General features: G+C 33.7%; 1 protein-coding gene and 2 long non-coding RNA genes across 15 annotated transcripts in view; 1 reads left to right on the top strand and 2 right to left on the bottom strand.

Annotated features, from left to right (window-relative positions):
* Window positions 1-3,560, top strand: part of p3h4 (prolyl 3-hydroxylase family member 4 (inactive)) — a 78,568-nt gene extending 75,008 nt beyond the window's left edge. For 6 of the 7 annotated variants that reach the window (XM_073931033.1, XM_073931036.1, XM_021468127.3 and 3 more), the window contains one exon: window positions 219-3,560. In XM_073931033.1, coding sequence (XP_073787134.1) covers window positions 219-362 — 144 coding nt within the window. In that variant the 3' untranslated portion in view covers window positions 363-3,560. The remainder of the gene's footprint in view (window positions 1-218) is intronic. The other variant, NM_001126438.1, reaches the window with a different exon arrangement.
* A 5,400-nt stretch (window positions 3,561-8,960) lies between these two features.
* Window positions 8,961-10,558, bottom strand: LOC137488497 (uncharacterized). 6 transcript variants are annotated; one of them, XR_012394764.1, is made up of 5 exons: window positions 10,206-10,558; window positions 10,000-10,054; window positions 9,850-9,915; window positions 9,643-9,692; window positions 8,961-9,106 (listed from the first exon to the last, which is right to left on the bottom strand). It is a non-coding gene; the product is annotated as an uncharacterized lncRNA (long non-coding RNA). The 6 variants fall into 6 exon arrangements; XR_011007555.2 differs by having other exon boundaries at window positions 8,963-9,106; window positions 9,850-9,926; XR_012394765.1 differs by having other exon boundaries at window positions 8,963-9,106; window positions 9,850-9,926; window positions 10,038-10,054.
* Window positions 10,559-11,798: 1,240 nt separating this feature from the next.
* Window positions 11,799-13,582, bottom strand: LOC101885945 (uncharacterized). 2 transcript variants are annotated; one of them, XR_011007557.2, is made up of 5 exons: window positions 13,419-13,582; window positions 12,561-12,615; window positions 12,407-12,483; window positions 12,195-12,244; window positions 11,799-11,883 (listed from the first exon to the last, which is right to left on the bottom strand). It is a non-coding gene; the product is annotated as an uncharacterized lncRNA (long non-coding RNA). The 2 variants fall into 2 exon arrangements; XR_011007556.2 differs by having other exon boundaries at window positions 12,599-12,615.
* Between the last annotated feature and the right edge of the window lie 2,571 nt (window positions 13,583-16,153).

Here is a 16,153-nt window from a genome sequence, read left to right as displayed (position 1 = left end):
ATAATGCAAACTTTGGTGATAATGCTAGAGGGTGATGATGGGGTATTTTGATGCTAGAGAAATGGGTGCTTCTTATTTCTTATTTGTGCATCCTCGTTTCCTCTCCTTGATCTTGATCAGTTTCCAGGTTGTAGGATGGAGCGAGGTAACGAGGAAGGACTCTGAGAAGCATCGTTTGTGTTGTATTACTACTGAATCTTGACTACATTATTTAACAGGATTCTGTGAGTGCAGATGAGGCAGTTCTGTCGAATCCTGCTGATGAAGAGTTTGAGGGAATCGGGGACTACGAGGAGTCTTTTTTGGCTGAATGGTGGCAGGAACCCAAAACTAAAGGAGACACAGGAGAACCTGTAGAATAAAATGGATATTATTATTATGGTGATTAGAGAAAGCCAACATACTGTTATACAACATAAACTTCTTCTGAGACTGTTTTAAGAATGCATCTTCTCCTAGACCTTTCAGACTACAACCACCAAACTATTCTGAATTAAGTTGTATCCTAATATATTGGACCAAACTTTGCGATCTCATAACAGGCACCAGCCTGTCATACATATTTAAATGTGCTGTGTGTATGTTTTTACCACAGCAAAAACTATTTTATAATATGTTTGCAGATATTAAAGAAACGTAATATGTTAACTATAGGTGGGCATCGATTTTTTTTTTTATTATCTAGAATAATCTCACTGTAATCTTGGTTAATCTAGATTAAAATAGCTCATTTGAATTCTGCCGAAGGCATTTAGAATATGTGTACAACCCAAATAATATCTAAATACAAATCTTTGAGAACGGGTTTCTCAAGCCAGGTAGCGGTGAGATGACCAGTGGCTCATCTCCGGTTTCCAAAATACAGTACAAACTGCTTGAGAAACTGTTCTACTATGATAATTGGTGATAAAAATAAATTATGTTCAATAAGATGTTACTTGTGTTTACTAAATGTTTATTCAGTTAAACGAATTTTGAACTGTAGGCCTACATAAGCTCGAAACAGTGATTTTTGATTACCTTAATCCGACTTAAGTCATAACTGAACTAAACAGAAATAGAATTAAGACATGGAGTGGCCTATGCATAAATTAGTGGCACTATTGAAGTAAACACCACGATCAAACTATTACCGCCATGTAGGACTTTTTGCCATATTTTCCGACAAGATCCACACAAGCGGCTGTTAATAAAGGACCGTGCACATGCACACACATCGTGAAAAGCAGAAGTTTGTTTTTATTTCCACTTGTTTGCATTATTAAATTCCATAACACTCTCACCAGTCCTTACTAATTATTTGTGTCTAATACCCCAGTCTGTCATGGGGGATGAATGAAATGTTCATGAGTTAAAGTGAAACTGCCGAATTGCAGTTAAAGTCACCCAAAATTACAGGAAACTCGCATGAAAGCACTTCACATAATCACCTTAAATATATTATTGTCTATTAAGGCAAACAACTAGACTACATCTGTCCATGTAAACATAGTTAGTAGTGGAAGAAAGTCAACAATCCAAAAGGGCATCCTGCTAATTTGATTCAGAAGGGCGCTTTTTTGTCAGATGTCTCACCGGTCAGGTGTACATCCATGCAAAAATATCACGGTAAAAGTCATCATAGCTTGCATAGAATAGACCCAGCTCCCAAACTAACTTTGAGAATAGATTAACAGCGATGTTTTCTTTTAACGCAGCACGTTAACGCCGATAACAGCCCACCACTAATGTAAATATACTGGTTTATGTAAAAAACATTGCTAAACTTAGTTATTCTACTTTGGACATGTGCATTCCATGTTGTAATGGTTTGTGTGTTTGTTTGTTTTTTCTATCACCTGCTCACTGCTAGTTTACCCAATTGTTGTTCAGCACTCCAGAATGTCTTAGTGGAAATACACTATATTTAATTTCAGTCATGAAGCTTCAATGCTTCAATGTATATGGCCACAGCTAAAAAAAAATGCAAACTTGTGGACAGCTAATGCCTCTAAAATGAGATACAGATTCAAAGTTTAAAAAAAAATACACTTTAGATTTTAGTTTTTAACTAGCAAATAATATAAATATTACAAATGTAAACATTAGCAGTGCAGCACACATTTTAATACCATGTCCTAACAGCATGCAACATGAGAAGATTCTACTGACAAGCGATTTGACCGTCTGCACCACTAGAGAAACATTTAAATACCATCTATTCAGATGCACACAATAGTGCACTGCACTTAAATTAAATGGTGTATTAAACCTCTTTTAAATTATTAAAAGTATATGCTGATCGACTGATATTTGTTGGTTAGTTTTAACTTTAATTTACAAATGTTTATTTTATTTTTAATATCTGAGAGAAACAATCTGCTGCTGCTTTTAGTATGGTAATAAATGCCATGTAAAATTATCTTGTAACTCACATTGGTGGGGGGAAGATCGTTTTCATGGAAGTTTATGCTGTTGAAAGCTGCTAGAAATATAAACTATTACTAAAATATAAATTACAGTGGTAACACTACAATAACAGTATATGAATAATGTTGTAATAATTTGTAAACTAAACAATATTTTATTATAAGTTAATGTTGAGTCAAGGCACACACTAATCATAAACTAACTTTAACTACAACATGATTCTTAAGTGTGAATGAGTGTAATGAGTTCATGTGTGAATAACGGCTACCTTAATTACTTGTTAGTACATGGTGTTCATGTATTAATTAACATTAATGTTTAAGCTAAATGTCACCAACAGGAACACAAAAAAGTATTTATGTACAATTATGTCATGACTTTACTTGGATGGTGTAAGGATGCTGAGTCTCTCCATAAAATTAAACCCTGAGAACTGTTATAGAACTCTACACGAGCAAGACCACGAGAATAAACAAAACAATAAACTTTCTAATCTGAGAAGATCAGCTAGGAAACCAGTTCTTCAACTGTCCCAGTCACCCATCCTGTGCCCACCTCTCTGCCCTCGATCTGACATTTTCTACTAGCGCAGCTCACTCACATTCCAACCAGATTCTCCAAGTTTTATCATATATTTACATGGTGTATCTTGTGGCTCTATATTTATTTTTGATAGCATTTTAAATGTCTCTGTGTGATTGGTAAAGTGGTCTTAATTTCACTGTAATATTTTACAATTTCCCTTATATCAATTCATTTGGGTTTTGACTTTGATGAGATCTTTGCCTGATGCTCCACTCCAGGGAAAATGGTCTACACGTCTACTCATGAGCAGGCAAGGGTCTTGGTAAAGCTATTATTGTGTTGAATTTATGGTGATTTAAGTATTTAAGGGAAAGGTACAGAAGTGTCTGTGGGTTTTTAGCTAGAATACTAGCTAGAATACCCCATTGCAGTGTATGAGTCTGAGCTGTGCATCAAGGCTTATATGCTGCAATGTACTTCTACATGGTCAGGTATTAATCTCTAACTCGTAACTGTATCTTTGGGTAAGTGATGTTGTACATTTCTGAATTGGCTTATTTTGTTTATATATGTGAATCGGAATGGAAAATCTTTGCCTGACAAATAAATGTAAAATTCTTGTTTAACTCTAATATCTCCTGAAATCATTTAAATCTAGTACAATTGTTTAGATTTCGTCACCTTGGAATTGTAAGGTTCTATCTGCGTTCGGAGTGATTTTTAGATCTTAAGCTTCAAAGTTTTTGCATTCCATAGCATTGTTGTTGCATTCCATAGTATGTGTAACTTTTTTTTTAATAAAAAGTCTTAAAATGTAAACAACTTATAAAAAACATACCATAATGTAAATAAGTTGTCATTAAATAAGTATGTCAATAACTCAATTTGGACAAAAATGTCAAATAGAACCATATTATTCTAAGGTGATGATTTGTTTTCACAGCCTATGACCAGGATTACTCATACATTCAGGTTCAATCAATAGAGCATAGGCACAGCATTAGAGACCTGCTGATTTCTGACAATCACTGACTTAGTATGATATATGGCTAATCCAAACTTTCTTCTTGTATGAGCAAGCATGGGGCGGCCTAATATTACTTAAAGAAAATTGGTTTACAGTTATATCCTCTAAGAACCAGAACTGGCGAGGATGTGTCGGTGTGCAGATGTAACTGGCCAGCATGCTGACTCTAAGCGACTTTGGGTAAAAGTATCTTCAAAAATACATTTAATGGTTTCTTAAGCACATGCATTGGTCAGAGTAAACAAGTCCTTCCCTAGTTGGAAAATTGAGGTAATATGCAAGATATGTATCACCCTACTTATCTGATATTATTTATATAGAACTGTTATAGTATTTAAGGCAAGTATATTATAAGTAAATAATTAAATTACCTAAAATGAATTAACTCTTTCACACTTTATAGAAACATAATTAAAATTGTAGAACTATTTAAATTGTTGTACTATTTCCTTTGTTACTAATTACACCCAGGACTAGGCATGATAAGATCATAAATCTACAATGTGAGTATTCAGCCCTGAGATGCTTAAAAATGATTCCTGCCTGTAAATACAATTAAGCAAATAATTTAAATATAATTTGTTTAAAATAGCTATTATTGTTAAGAATTATGATGTCTTAACATGAATTGAATGGACTCGAAACAAACCTGATCAAATTACATAAACTATAACTAATTTGTTGCAGTAATGCATGCGCATAGATTATTAACACTGAAGGCGCCAAGGCGGGCATGTGCATCAATTTCAAATGCTAAAGATGCACAGGTCGGTTAACTAATGTGCAAGGGTGACAATGGTAGCAAGGAAGAAACAATGAAGAACTGATCAGGAGATTATATAAGGTAAGGTATTTTTTACATATGTGATTTGGTGTAGACAATTTTTATGACGTGATTCTTTGATATGACCGTTATTGACTAGTTAACTTTGGATATTTTAACATAATATATATATATAGTTGAAGTCAGAATTATTAGATTTTTGTTTAACAGAGAGCAGATTTTTTTCAACGCATTTCTAAACATAATAGTTTTAATAACTTATCTCTAATAACTGATTTATTTTATTGTTGCCATGATGACAGTAAAAAACATTTTACTAGATATTTTTCAAGAGGGGCTTATTATTCACAGTCTTCAAAAAACCTATGGGAAAATCCTATAGGGATTTTCACGAGGGAACCAGTTTTATGCTAGCAGCCGATTAGCCTACAAAGTGACGTCATAGTTCCTCCACTCTATACGTCGTGCTTTATGTTAATTATTAATATTAGTATTTTACCTACGGTCGGCTCTTTCTAAAGATGACCTCCCGGGAGAGACATGGGGCGGCATCATATTCCACCTCATCTTGTCCCTCAGGGCAGCTTGAAGTAAGTTTGTGTTGCTAAAGTAACGTTTATCAATAACATCAATAAAAGTTTTATTCATGTACAGTGTGCAACAGTTCTGGCTTTATTTAACACTTTTATTGTTTAAATGTTGTGTTTAGAAACGTTATAAATTTTTGGTTTATTGTGTAAAAACGTTTAATTTATATCAAGATACAGTGTATAGATGTCAATATAAAATAGATACTGCCTTCTTTTCTTTTAATGCTACTTGGTCAGGACCAAGGACAAGTCACTTTTCCAGGTAGGCACTGAATGATTGCATATAAATTCTAAAGCTTACAGAAAGCTTATCTGATGCCCAAGAGTTCTCTCAGATGCCTAAAGCTGAATGTAAGAAATGCTTCAAATCTATGCTACTACAGATTCTTGCTCTGCACGTAAAGGAATGCAACACTGCTGAATATGAGACACTTTCAGACTCAGAACCAGAGGTAAGATAAATTGTTTAAATAAACCTAATGAGTATTCTGTAAGATTCATGTGGAAATATGTCAAATGTTTTGTCTATTTCTAGCTGTCCAATCTACCTCCTGATTCACCCGATTTATCTCCTGCTACTGAAGAAAAGGTAATCACCTAGTTGCTTGGGTTGACATTATTCTTACTTCTTTTAATGTGTATTTTACATCATTACATGCTTTTTAATCAACACAGGCAAAGTGTCCTGTTTGTCTGCAAAGTTTAAGTACTTTTTTCTGTAGATAAATAATAAAGGTGTTTTTTTAACATTATCTTAACTTAGCTGTTGTATTACACTCTCTAGTGCCATACAACACAAATAACAAAGAATAGAAATGGCTCCTACAATGAGTTGAAAATGTACTTGCTGACTGTAGAAATTGTATTTCACAATTTTCTTGTTATTGTTATAGAGTTGCTGGGGAAATATTTGCCGTAAGTCTCGCGCAAGGTGGTCCAGCTCCACAATATTTACAGGAATGGTGTTACAATTACCTTCTAAGTGGAAACCTTGAAAACATCAAGGTGGATAATGATACTAATAACATAATAACAAGGAATTTATTAATAATAATAATAATAATAATGGGATAATAACATGGAATTTTCACCACTGATTAAATTGGTATATCTGAAAACAATTTGTAATTCTGTAGTTTATTTCTATTGCCATGTACCTTTTATAAATGTTTCAAGAAAATCTTCAATTCTGTCTAGATCGAGGAGACTTCAGACCTGTCGAAATACAGTGAACAAATAATGAGCTGTGGCTACACTGGCCCTATAAATGAGCAAAACAAGGAGAATATAAAGAGGTATCATGTTATGCATTCCTTAAGTCTATATTCTAAACAATGTGAGTTTAATAATGAGATTGTAAAACAATGTTTGTTTCTGTTCTATAAAGAGCAATTGCAATGAATGCTGCTGCTCGACGGACTCGTATGCTTCAACAGCTCCGTGAGGGTCTCCAACTTTACCGTCTAGTGGATATCATGGAGAAGAACAAAGAAGTTTGCCGTAGCCACTTTGTTTTTGAAGGTGGCAATGATCAGGTGAGGTGCATAACTTTTGTAAAAAATGTTGAAGCAGTGGTTTTCATTTCAGGTCTTGGGGGCCCACTGCTCTGGGCTGCGTTTCCCAAAAGCATTGTAAGTTGATAGTAGAATTACCAATGGAGCTATGATCAACTTGGTTTTGTAATACTTTTGGAAAACACAGCCCAGCACAATTTGTATTTTTTTTTTTTTTTAACGCACCTGATTCAGGTCATGAACTTGTTATAAGACCACTCCGTGAACTAAACTGTTACGTGTTTTATGATGTTAAAGTGGGATGCTGTAACATTTAAGCGAGACAGGTGTAATGTGTACGACAGATCAATAATGAGGCAAGGTTCAGTTACTCTCATTTAAAGCTTTTACTCAATAATTGAATTGAAACATGTAACAATAATAAATGGGGGAGAAAAAAAAACAAACAAACATTTATAATTATTATCTTTAAACAAGAACGAGTGTAAGCCAAATCAAAGAAATTAACAAAACAAAACAATCCTTAAATCTAATGTCTAAACTAGGCGTCAAAAAGAAACACAAACAAAAACCGAGATCTTCAGTGTGTACGACACCCGAACTAAACTAATCAAACTACAAAACTCAAAAATACACGGGTGGCAAAACACTCAAACTAATCTAACAAAACATCAATCTAAACTAAAACAAAACAAACCGGATAAGTCGGTTAAATCTTAGTTTAGAATCACACACCCAACAAACACATTTACGTTGTAGCGATGTCCGCACAACGTTGTATTTTTTTAAAGGCAACGTTGCCGCTTACGTGCTCGCTACATTAGCCCCTTTCACACAGTGATACCGGTAAATATCCGGAAAATTTCCGGAACGACTTTACCGGTATATTGAAAAAAGCGCTGTTCACACAGGCGAGGACGTTACGGAAATTTTCCGGAAAAGAGCATTCACACATCCATTCCAAAATACCGGTAAATTCTGACATCATTCACCACAAATGAGCTTTAAACGGCTGCGCTTGTGTTTGTAAACATTTGACTAAATTACAAACTCTTTTGATGATCAATATTGTGAACAACTTTCACTGGATCATATTCGCATGTCGAGATGTTCATAATTTGTGCGTGTGCTGACGCTCACAGGCTGTTTCACTGGCACACGCAAAGCTTGAAGGTAAACAAACAACGGCTTATCATAAGCATCTTATCGATGATTATTTGCACAGTTGGCATTAAGAAGAACATATAAACGTGATCTGACTAACTTCTAGCAGCTAAATGTGTCTGGAAAAATATTCAAAGGCTTTTATTCTCACAAACCGCGCGGACGTAAATGCGTCTGACTGTTGTGATTGGCTAAAGCAGAAGTCTTACGTCAGCACGTTCTAGACGTGCACGAGCTTATTCCGGAAATCTTCCTTCTGCGTTCACACAGCGCAGCATTCCGGCAAATTGCCGGTAATGTTACAACTTCTCTTTCCGGAAAATAGCCAGAACGAATTTACCGGTATTTTCAAAAAGGACCTGTTCACACATACAACCTTTCCGGAAAATTGCCGGTAATTTTCCGGAAAGGTCTGTATGTGTGAAAGGGGCTATTGTCACAACGTAGAAATGTAAGACGTGAGAAGGCTGTAGCAACGTTGTCGTGCGACATTCAGCAACCGCGAGGCGGCGTTCTTACTACTTGTATTAATATTTTTTGTGGCAGTTTATCAATACTGCCTAGAATACAGGATAAGCAGCGATTCTTTTCCAGTATTGCTTAATATGAAATATTGTTCATTTATTTTTCCTATTTAATTTAACAACTGCATGTGTAAACTTTAAAGTGTAAAAATGCCACACAAATTAATAATCAAACTTTTTATTATATATTTCACAACATTTAATAGGCCTACATACAGCACACATACAGTATCTACTTATAAGCAAACAGTATAAAATAAAGTTTAGATTATATATATATATATATATATATATATATATATATATATATATATATATATATATATATATATATATATATATATATATATATATTAAACTAAAGGGTAAACAAACAAGAAAAGTAAACAAGAAATCATTAAAATGTAAATTAATATATAAATAAATATATAAATTAAAATTCAAACACTGGGCAGTGAAACTCTGGACTGGAGAATACAGCAGACCGGGGAGCACAGCTGAAGACCAGTCGTAGTTGTTGGTATGGAGAAAGCAGTCAGAGGAAGAAACAAATTCAACGGATAATCCAGCTTCAGAGATCCACAGCAGACACAAGTCAAAATAGGCAGTGAACAAGAGAGGACAGATCAGAGCTTGACACAACAGCACTACACAGGAAATGACTATGACTAGCAAGTTATTGAAGTTTCAGACATTTATTGTAATTTCATTACATATAAAATCTCCAGAGTAATTATGTAGCCTACTTTATTTTAATGTTTTAATAATATATCATATACCAAAATTACATACAATTAAATAAATTTAGAGATAAAGTGAAAACAGTTTTGAGTTAACAGAAGTCATAGTCTCCGAATACTTACTTAAATTATGAGAAGACACAACAGCACTACACAGGAAATGACTATGACTAGCAAGTTATTGAAGTTTCAGACATTTATTGTAATTTCATTACATATAAAATCTCCAGAGTAATTATGTAGCCTACTTTATTTTAATGTTTTAATAATATATCATATACCAAAATTACATACAATTAAATAAATTTAGAGATAAAGTGAAAACAGTTTTGAGTTAACAGAAGTCATAGTCTCCGAATACTTACTTAAATTATGAGAAGAGAAAGAACAGGCCCTGTAGTTGTGGCGTTGCTCGCTGTAAATTGAATGTTAAACTTAGTGTCATTTCAATAACAGCTGTACAAAATAATAAAGTAATTTTTCATAAGCATGATCTATTTTCCACATTATGGACATGCTGTTTTAGGTAACATAACTACATTTAATAGTAAATAGAGTAGTATACTTCTTACCTCATCCAATTCTTCTTTCCATGGATCAGGAATTACAGCAACACTGATCTGAGGTGAATTCAACAGCTGAAAACATTCTGAAAGACAAGTTACATGAGTAATTTGAAAACAACAGTGAGTGATTAAACAATAGAGTTTTATGCAACTTACGCATAATTAAAATCCAGAAATTATCAATAGAAGATTACCTCCATGTAAAAATAGCCTGTTGAGCAAAGAAAAGAGTGGGTTTTAAATAAAACATCAAAAGACCAATCAAAATAGAAATTTAGACTAGCAGACCTTTTAATTACTATCTATATTAATTAGGCATATGAACATTAATTTATATACTTTAACTTATAGGGATAGCTCACCCAAAACTGACAATTCTGCCATTTGAGCCTCATCCTTTATTTGTTGCAAACTTATTTAGCTTTTTTTCTGCTAAACAATAAAGAAGATATATTAAATAAAGCTGGAAAACTGTAACTATTTAATTCCATAGTCTTTTCCTACTATGAAAGCAAATGCTTACAGTCTTTAGTGTTCAACAGAATAAAGAAACCTAAAGGTTTGGAATCACTTATTTACAGGGCAAATAATTCGTGAGTACATATCATTTTTGAGTGAACTGTTCCTTTAACGGGACGCAATCTGCACAGAGATGTTTTGTTTTTAAAAGTTATTTTGTGTGTTTTGTAAAAAGTGGTTCGGCTCGTGTGATGAAGTATCATACTAACTGATCACGAACCCAACAAACACACAACGTTGCCTCAACGTAGCGACCTTCCTACAACGTTGTACCAACATTGTAAAAAGGTTGAGGATTCTACGTTGTTGCTAAAGGTTGTCACAACGATGTCATAAGGTTGCCATTTAAACATCATGAGGGTCGCATGCTTTAGGTTGTGCTTAGGTGGCGTGGACGACCACTGTTCAACATTTACTGGTCACAGCTGAATCAGTTTATATTTCAACAAGCCGTCGTCTCATTCATCAACGACCGAGGAGACGTGAGTATTGCTTTATTTCTTCTTGCTAAATAAGATACGTAAATCGTGAATATTCAAACAAACCTACGATTTCGACAACAATCTGTTCCAACATTACACACACACACAAAAGCCGTAATTATTACGAGCGAGTAACATTTCGGCAATCCTTTAACGGACGGCAACAACATTAAAATCATTATGTTAAATCTCTCGATAAAACATTTCCTGATTATTTACCTACGCCTTGTCTTTAGTCAAATGGACAATAATGTTTTTCAAGTTCAGTTTTCTCCATATCCTTCCCAACAAACACATTTACGTTGTAGCGATGTCTGCACAACGTTGTATTTTTTCAAAGGCAACGTTGCCGCTTACGTGCTAGCTACATTGTCACAACGTAGAAATGTAAGACGTGAGAAGGCTGTAGCCACGTTGTCGTGTGACATTCAGCAACCGCGAGGCGGCGTTCTTACTACTTGTATTAAGATTTTTTGTGGCAGTTTATCAATACTGCCTATAATACAGGATAAGCAGCAATTCTTTTCCAGTATTGCTTAATATGAAATATTGTTCATTTATTTTTCCTATTTAATTTAACAACTGCATGTGTAAACTTTAAAGTGTAAAAATAACACAAAAATGAATATAATCAAACTTTTTATTATATATTTCACAACATTTAATACATACAGTACACATCTAATTATAAACAAACAGTATAAAGTTTAGATTATATATATATATATATATATATATATATATATATATATATATATATATATATATATATATATATATATATATATATATATATATATATATATATAATTAAACTAAAGGGTAAACAAACAAGAAAAGTAAACAAGAAATCATTAAAATGTAAATATATATATATATATATATATATATATATATATATATATATATATATATATATATATATATATAAATATATAAATTAAAATTCAGACACTGGGAAGTGAAGCTCTGGACTGGAGAATACAGCAGACCGGGGAGCGCAGCTGAAGACCAGGCATAGTTGTTGGTATGGAGAAAGCTGTCAGAGGAAAAAAACAAATTCAACAGATAATCCAGCTTCAGAGATCCACAGCAGACACAAGTCAAAATAGGCAGTGAACAAGAGAGGACAGATGGAAACGACTATGACTAACAAGTTATTGAAGTTTCAGACATTTATTTTAATTTCATTACATATAAAATCTCCAGTGAGTAATTATGTAGCCTACTTTATTTTAATGCTTTAATAATATATCATATACCAAAATTACATACAATTAAATAAATTTAGAGATACAGGGAAAACAGGTTTGAGTTAACAGAAGTCAGAGTTAGTCTCCGAATACTTACTTAAATTATGAGAAGAGAAAGAAGAGGTCCTGTAGTTGTGGCGTTGCTCGCTATAAATGGAATGTTAAACTTAGTGTCATTTCAATAACAGCTGTACAAAATAATAAAGTAATATTTCATAAGCATGATCTATTTTCCACATTACGAACATGCTGTTTTAGGTAACATAACTACATTTATTATGAAAGTAAATAGAGTAGTATACTTCTTACCTCATTCAATTATTCTTTCCATAGATCAGGAATTACAGCAACACTGATCTGAGGTGAATTCAACAGCTGAAAACATTCTGAAAGACAAATTACACGAGTAATTTGAAAACAACAGTGAGTGAGTGGTTAAACAATAGAGTTTTATGCAACTTACACATAATTAAAATCCAGAAATTATCAATAGAAGATTACCTCCATGTGAAAATAGCCTGTTGAGCAAAGAAAAGAGTGGGTTTTAAATAAAACATCAAAAGATCAATCAAAATAGAAATTTAGACTAGCAGACCTTTTTATTGATATCTATATTAATTAGGCATATGAACATCAACTTATATACTTTAACTTATAGGGATAGCTCACCCAAAACTGACAATTCTGCCATTTTAGCCTCATCCTTTATTTGTTCCAAACTTATTTGGCTTTTTTTTCTGCTAAACAATAAAGATGTAAAGCTGGAAAACGGTAACTATTTAATTAGTGTTTTCTTACTATGAAAGCAAATGCTTACAGTCTTTAGTGTTCAATAGAATAAAGAAACCTAAAGGTTTGGAATCACTTATTATTTACAGGGCAAATAATTCGTGAGTACATATCATTTTTGAGTGAACTGTCCCTTTACCGGGACGCAAACTGCACAGAGGTGTTTTGTATTTAAAAGTTATTTTGTGTGTTTTGTAAAAAGTGGGTCGGCTTGTGTGATGAAGTATCATACTAACTGATCACGATGGATATGGAAAAAACTGAACTTCAAAAACATTATTGTCCATTTGACTAAAGACTAGGCGTAGGTAAATAATCAGGAAATGTTTTATCGAGAGATTTAACATAATGGTTTTAATGTTGTCGCCGTCCGTGAACGGAATGCTGAAATGTTACTCGCTCGTAACAACTTCATTACGGCTTTTGTGTGTGTGTGTAATGTTGGAACAGATTGTTGTCGAAATCGTAGGTTTGTTTGAATATTCACGATTTACGTATCTTATTTAGCAAGAAGAAATAAAACAATACTCACGTCTCCTCGGTCGTTGATGAATGAGATGACGGCTTGTTGAAATATAAACTGATTCAGCTGTGACCAGTAAATGTTGTACAGTGGTTGTCCACGCCACCTAAGCACAACCTAAAGTATGCGGCCCTCGTGATGTTTAAATGGCAACCTTATGACATCGTTGTGACAACGTTTAGCAACAACGTTGAATCCTCAACCTTTTTGCAAGGTTGGTACAACGTTGTAGGAAGGTCGCTACGTTGAGGCAACGTTGTGTGTTTGTTGGGTTTGGTCCTGACCAAGTAGCATTAAAAGAAAAGAAGGCAATATCTATTTTATATTGACATCTATACACTGTATCTTGATATACATTAAACGTTTTTACACAATAAACCAAAAATGTATAACAGTTCTAAACACAACATTTAAACAATAAAAGTGTTAAATAAAGCCAGAACTGTTGCACACTGTACATGAATAAAACTTTTATTGATGTTATTGATAAACGTTACTTTAGCAACACGAACTTACTTCAAGCTGCCCTGAAGGACAAGATGAGGTGGAAGATGATGCCGCTCTCCCGGGAGGTCATCTTTAGAAAGAGCCGACCGTAGGTAAAATACTAACATTAATACTTAACATAAAGCACGACGTATTGCACACCGCAACAACTTTTTGAAATGCGCTCCACTGACGTCACCGTCTGTGCTTCCAGGTCAGAGAGCAACTGTCCATCAAAAGCTCATTAGCCAATCAGAGTAGATCGCTGTTAAGCACGAGAAGTTTGTGCCAAAACAGAAAACGAAAATTTGCGAAGCGTAAGCCTAAGCTGTGGCAACGCATTCAAAATCCATGATTCGCGAAAATGATTCTTTGAAAATCATTAACTAAGAATGAAGCATATTTGAAGAACATGTTAAATTCGTGCGACTGAGTTCATTTTTTCATTTTCATTGTGATTTTCTTCTTTTGCAGTGCCATCCCAGATAGCAGGCAGTAATCGGCCCGATCTCGGCTGCCCTCCGGCGCTTCCGGCTCCGACAGGGCATCGGCGAGTGTTATCCGGGCCGGTCTGTGTACGTTTTGTTCATTTGTTTTTCATTTTCAAATGGAATAAAGGAAATGGAGAAAACGGCCGTTTTTCCGTTTTTCTTTTGCTCACAAGAAAACGAAAAAACAAGGTTTTGGCTGGATTTTCGTTTTTTGGTTTAGGGTAGGAAAACGGATAAACGACTTTAAAATTCATTTTACACATGTAGGCGGTGCTGAAACGCCCACTTTCCTCTAATTGGTCAACCAAATCTGCGCTCATGCGTCGTCCTCAAAATAAAAGCCTTGCACGCAAGCTTTTAATTATTATTAATTATATATAAACTAAGTTTACATATTCTATCATTTGAACCACACACAGTTAGCAGGCTTACATTCATTGCGTATGTATCAATTAAATAAAAACGTACATCAGCAGTATTCATAGACATTTGTCATTAAAATAAGGTCATATTCACTGCCAAGCTTCTTGCTGCTGTGCACCTGATGCTGAGCAAAGATAGCCATTTCCGAGCAGCACCTGGTTTACATGATTGTTTTAGGGCTATTTTAGGCCTAAATAATACTCTGTATAAAATAATAATTTATTATTATTATTATTATTATTATTATTATTATTATTTACTTAGTTATTCAATGGTTGTAAGGGCCAGAGTAAAGAACACATTGGACCCTGCATGGGGCTATAATAAATGGTAACATTTGTTTCTATTGGATTTTCTCCTATTTTAATTTAATATATGCCTTTAGCTTATTGTAATTATTTATTAGATAATTAATACTGTTTTATTGCAACGTCAAAAGCCTGTCTTATTATTATTTTTGTTATTATTATTTTTTGTTGTTGTTGTTGTTGTTGTTGTTGTTGTTGTTGTTGTTGTTGTTGTTGGTGGTGGTGGTGGTGGTGGTGGTGGTGTTGTTGTTGCTGTTATTATTATTGTAGCAGGGACATAGCCACGGGTGTGGCAGAGTGCCGGTGTCACCCAAAGTGGCATCTTGCACCTGAAAATAGATGCCTTCGCGCTAAGCGCCCGCATAAAATTTGCACAGGCAAAAGTAATGATGAATGTGTTGTAGGAAAAGAAAACATTCTAATTATTTGTTAATAAAATAGTACAGCATTAATCTCAGTCAGTGTAGGCTGAAAAAATTTAAGATCGCCAGCATTTCAAGGGTTTTATTTTCAGTTCATTGCTGTGACGCGCTATTTCACGGAGGCTGAAGCGCATCTTGCTTTTTCTTTCTATTTTACAAAAGCACAACTTTGTTGTTAATATGGAAAAATATGTACACTATATATATATATATGAGTGTACATATATTTCCATATATTCTAGTAAGTGTGGGGCATTGTTTTACAGTGGTAAAGTGGATTATTTCTTTGCAAATTCATAATGATTCACTTTGTTTAGTAATAAATTCCATAGTTATAAAATAACTACATTTAAAGAATATATTAACACTTTCAACTATTCAGGATTATTTATTGCATCAAAAGTAATTTCAAAGTAACATTAAATATACGTCTAAACTGCTTAATTTGTGTGTGCAAACGATGCAAAAAGCTTATTAAGACCAGAATAGGCATTCTAAATGCAACTTGCAATGTATGTAAACTTATGACTTAAAATGTCTTAAATTACTAAATTTAAGTCTTTTTAAGTTTTTAAATCATTTAAGTTTAACTTAAATTATTTAACTTAAACTTT

This window comes from Danio rerio, chromosome 19, assembly GCF_049306965.1.
Source record: "Danio rerio strain Tuebingen ecotype United States chromosome 19, GRCz12tu, whole genome shotgun sequence".
Classification (NCBI taxonomy): Eukaryota; Metazoa; Chordata; class Actinopteri; order Cypriniformes; family Danionidae; genus Danio; species Danio rerio.
Note: the sequence above shows the minus strand (reverse complement) of the source record. Positions and strands in the feature narration are given on the sequence as shown.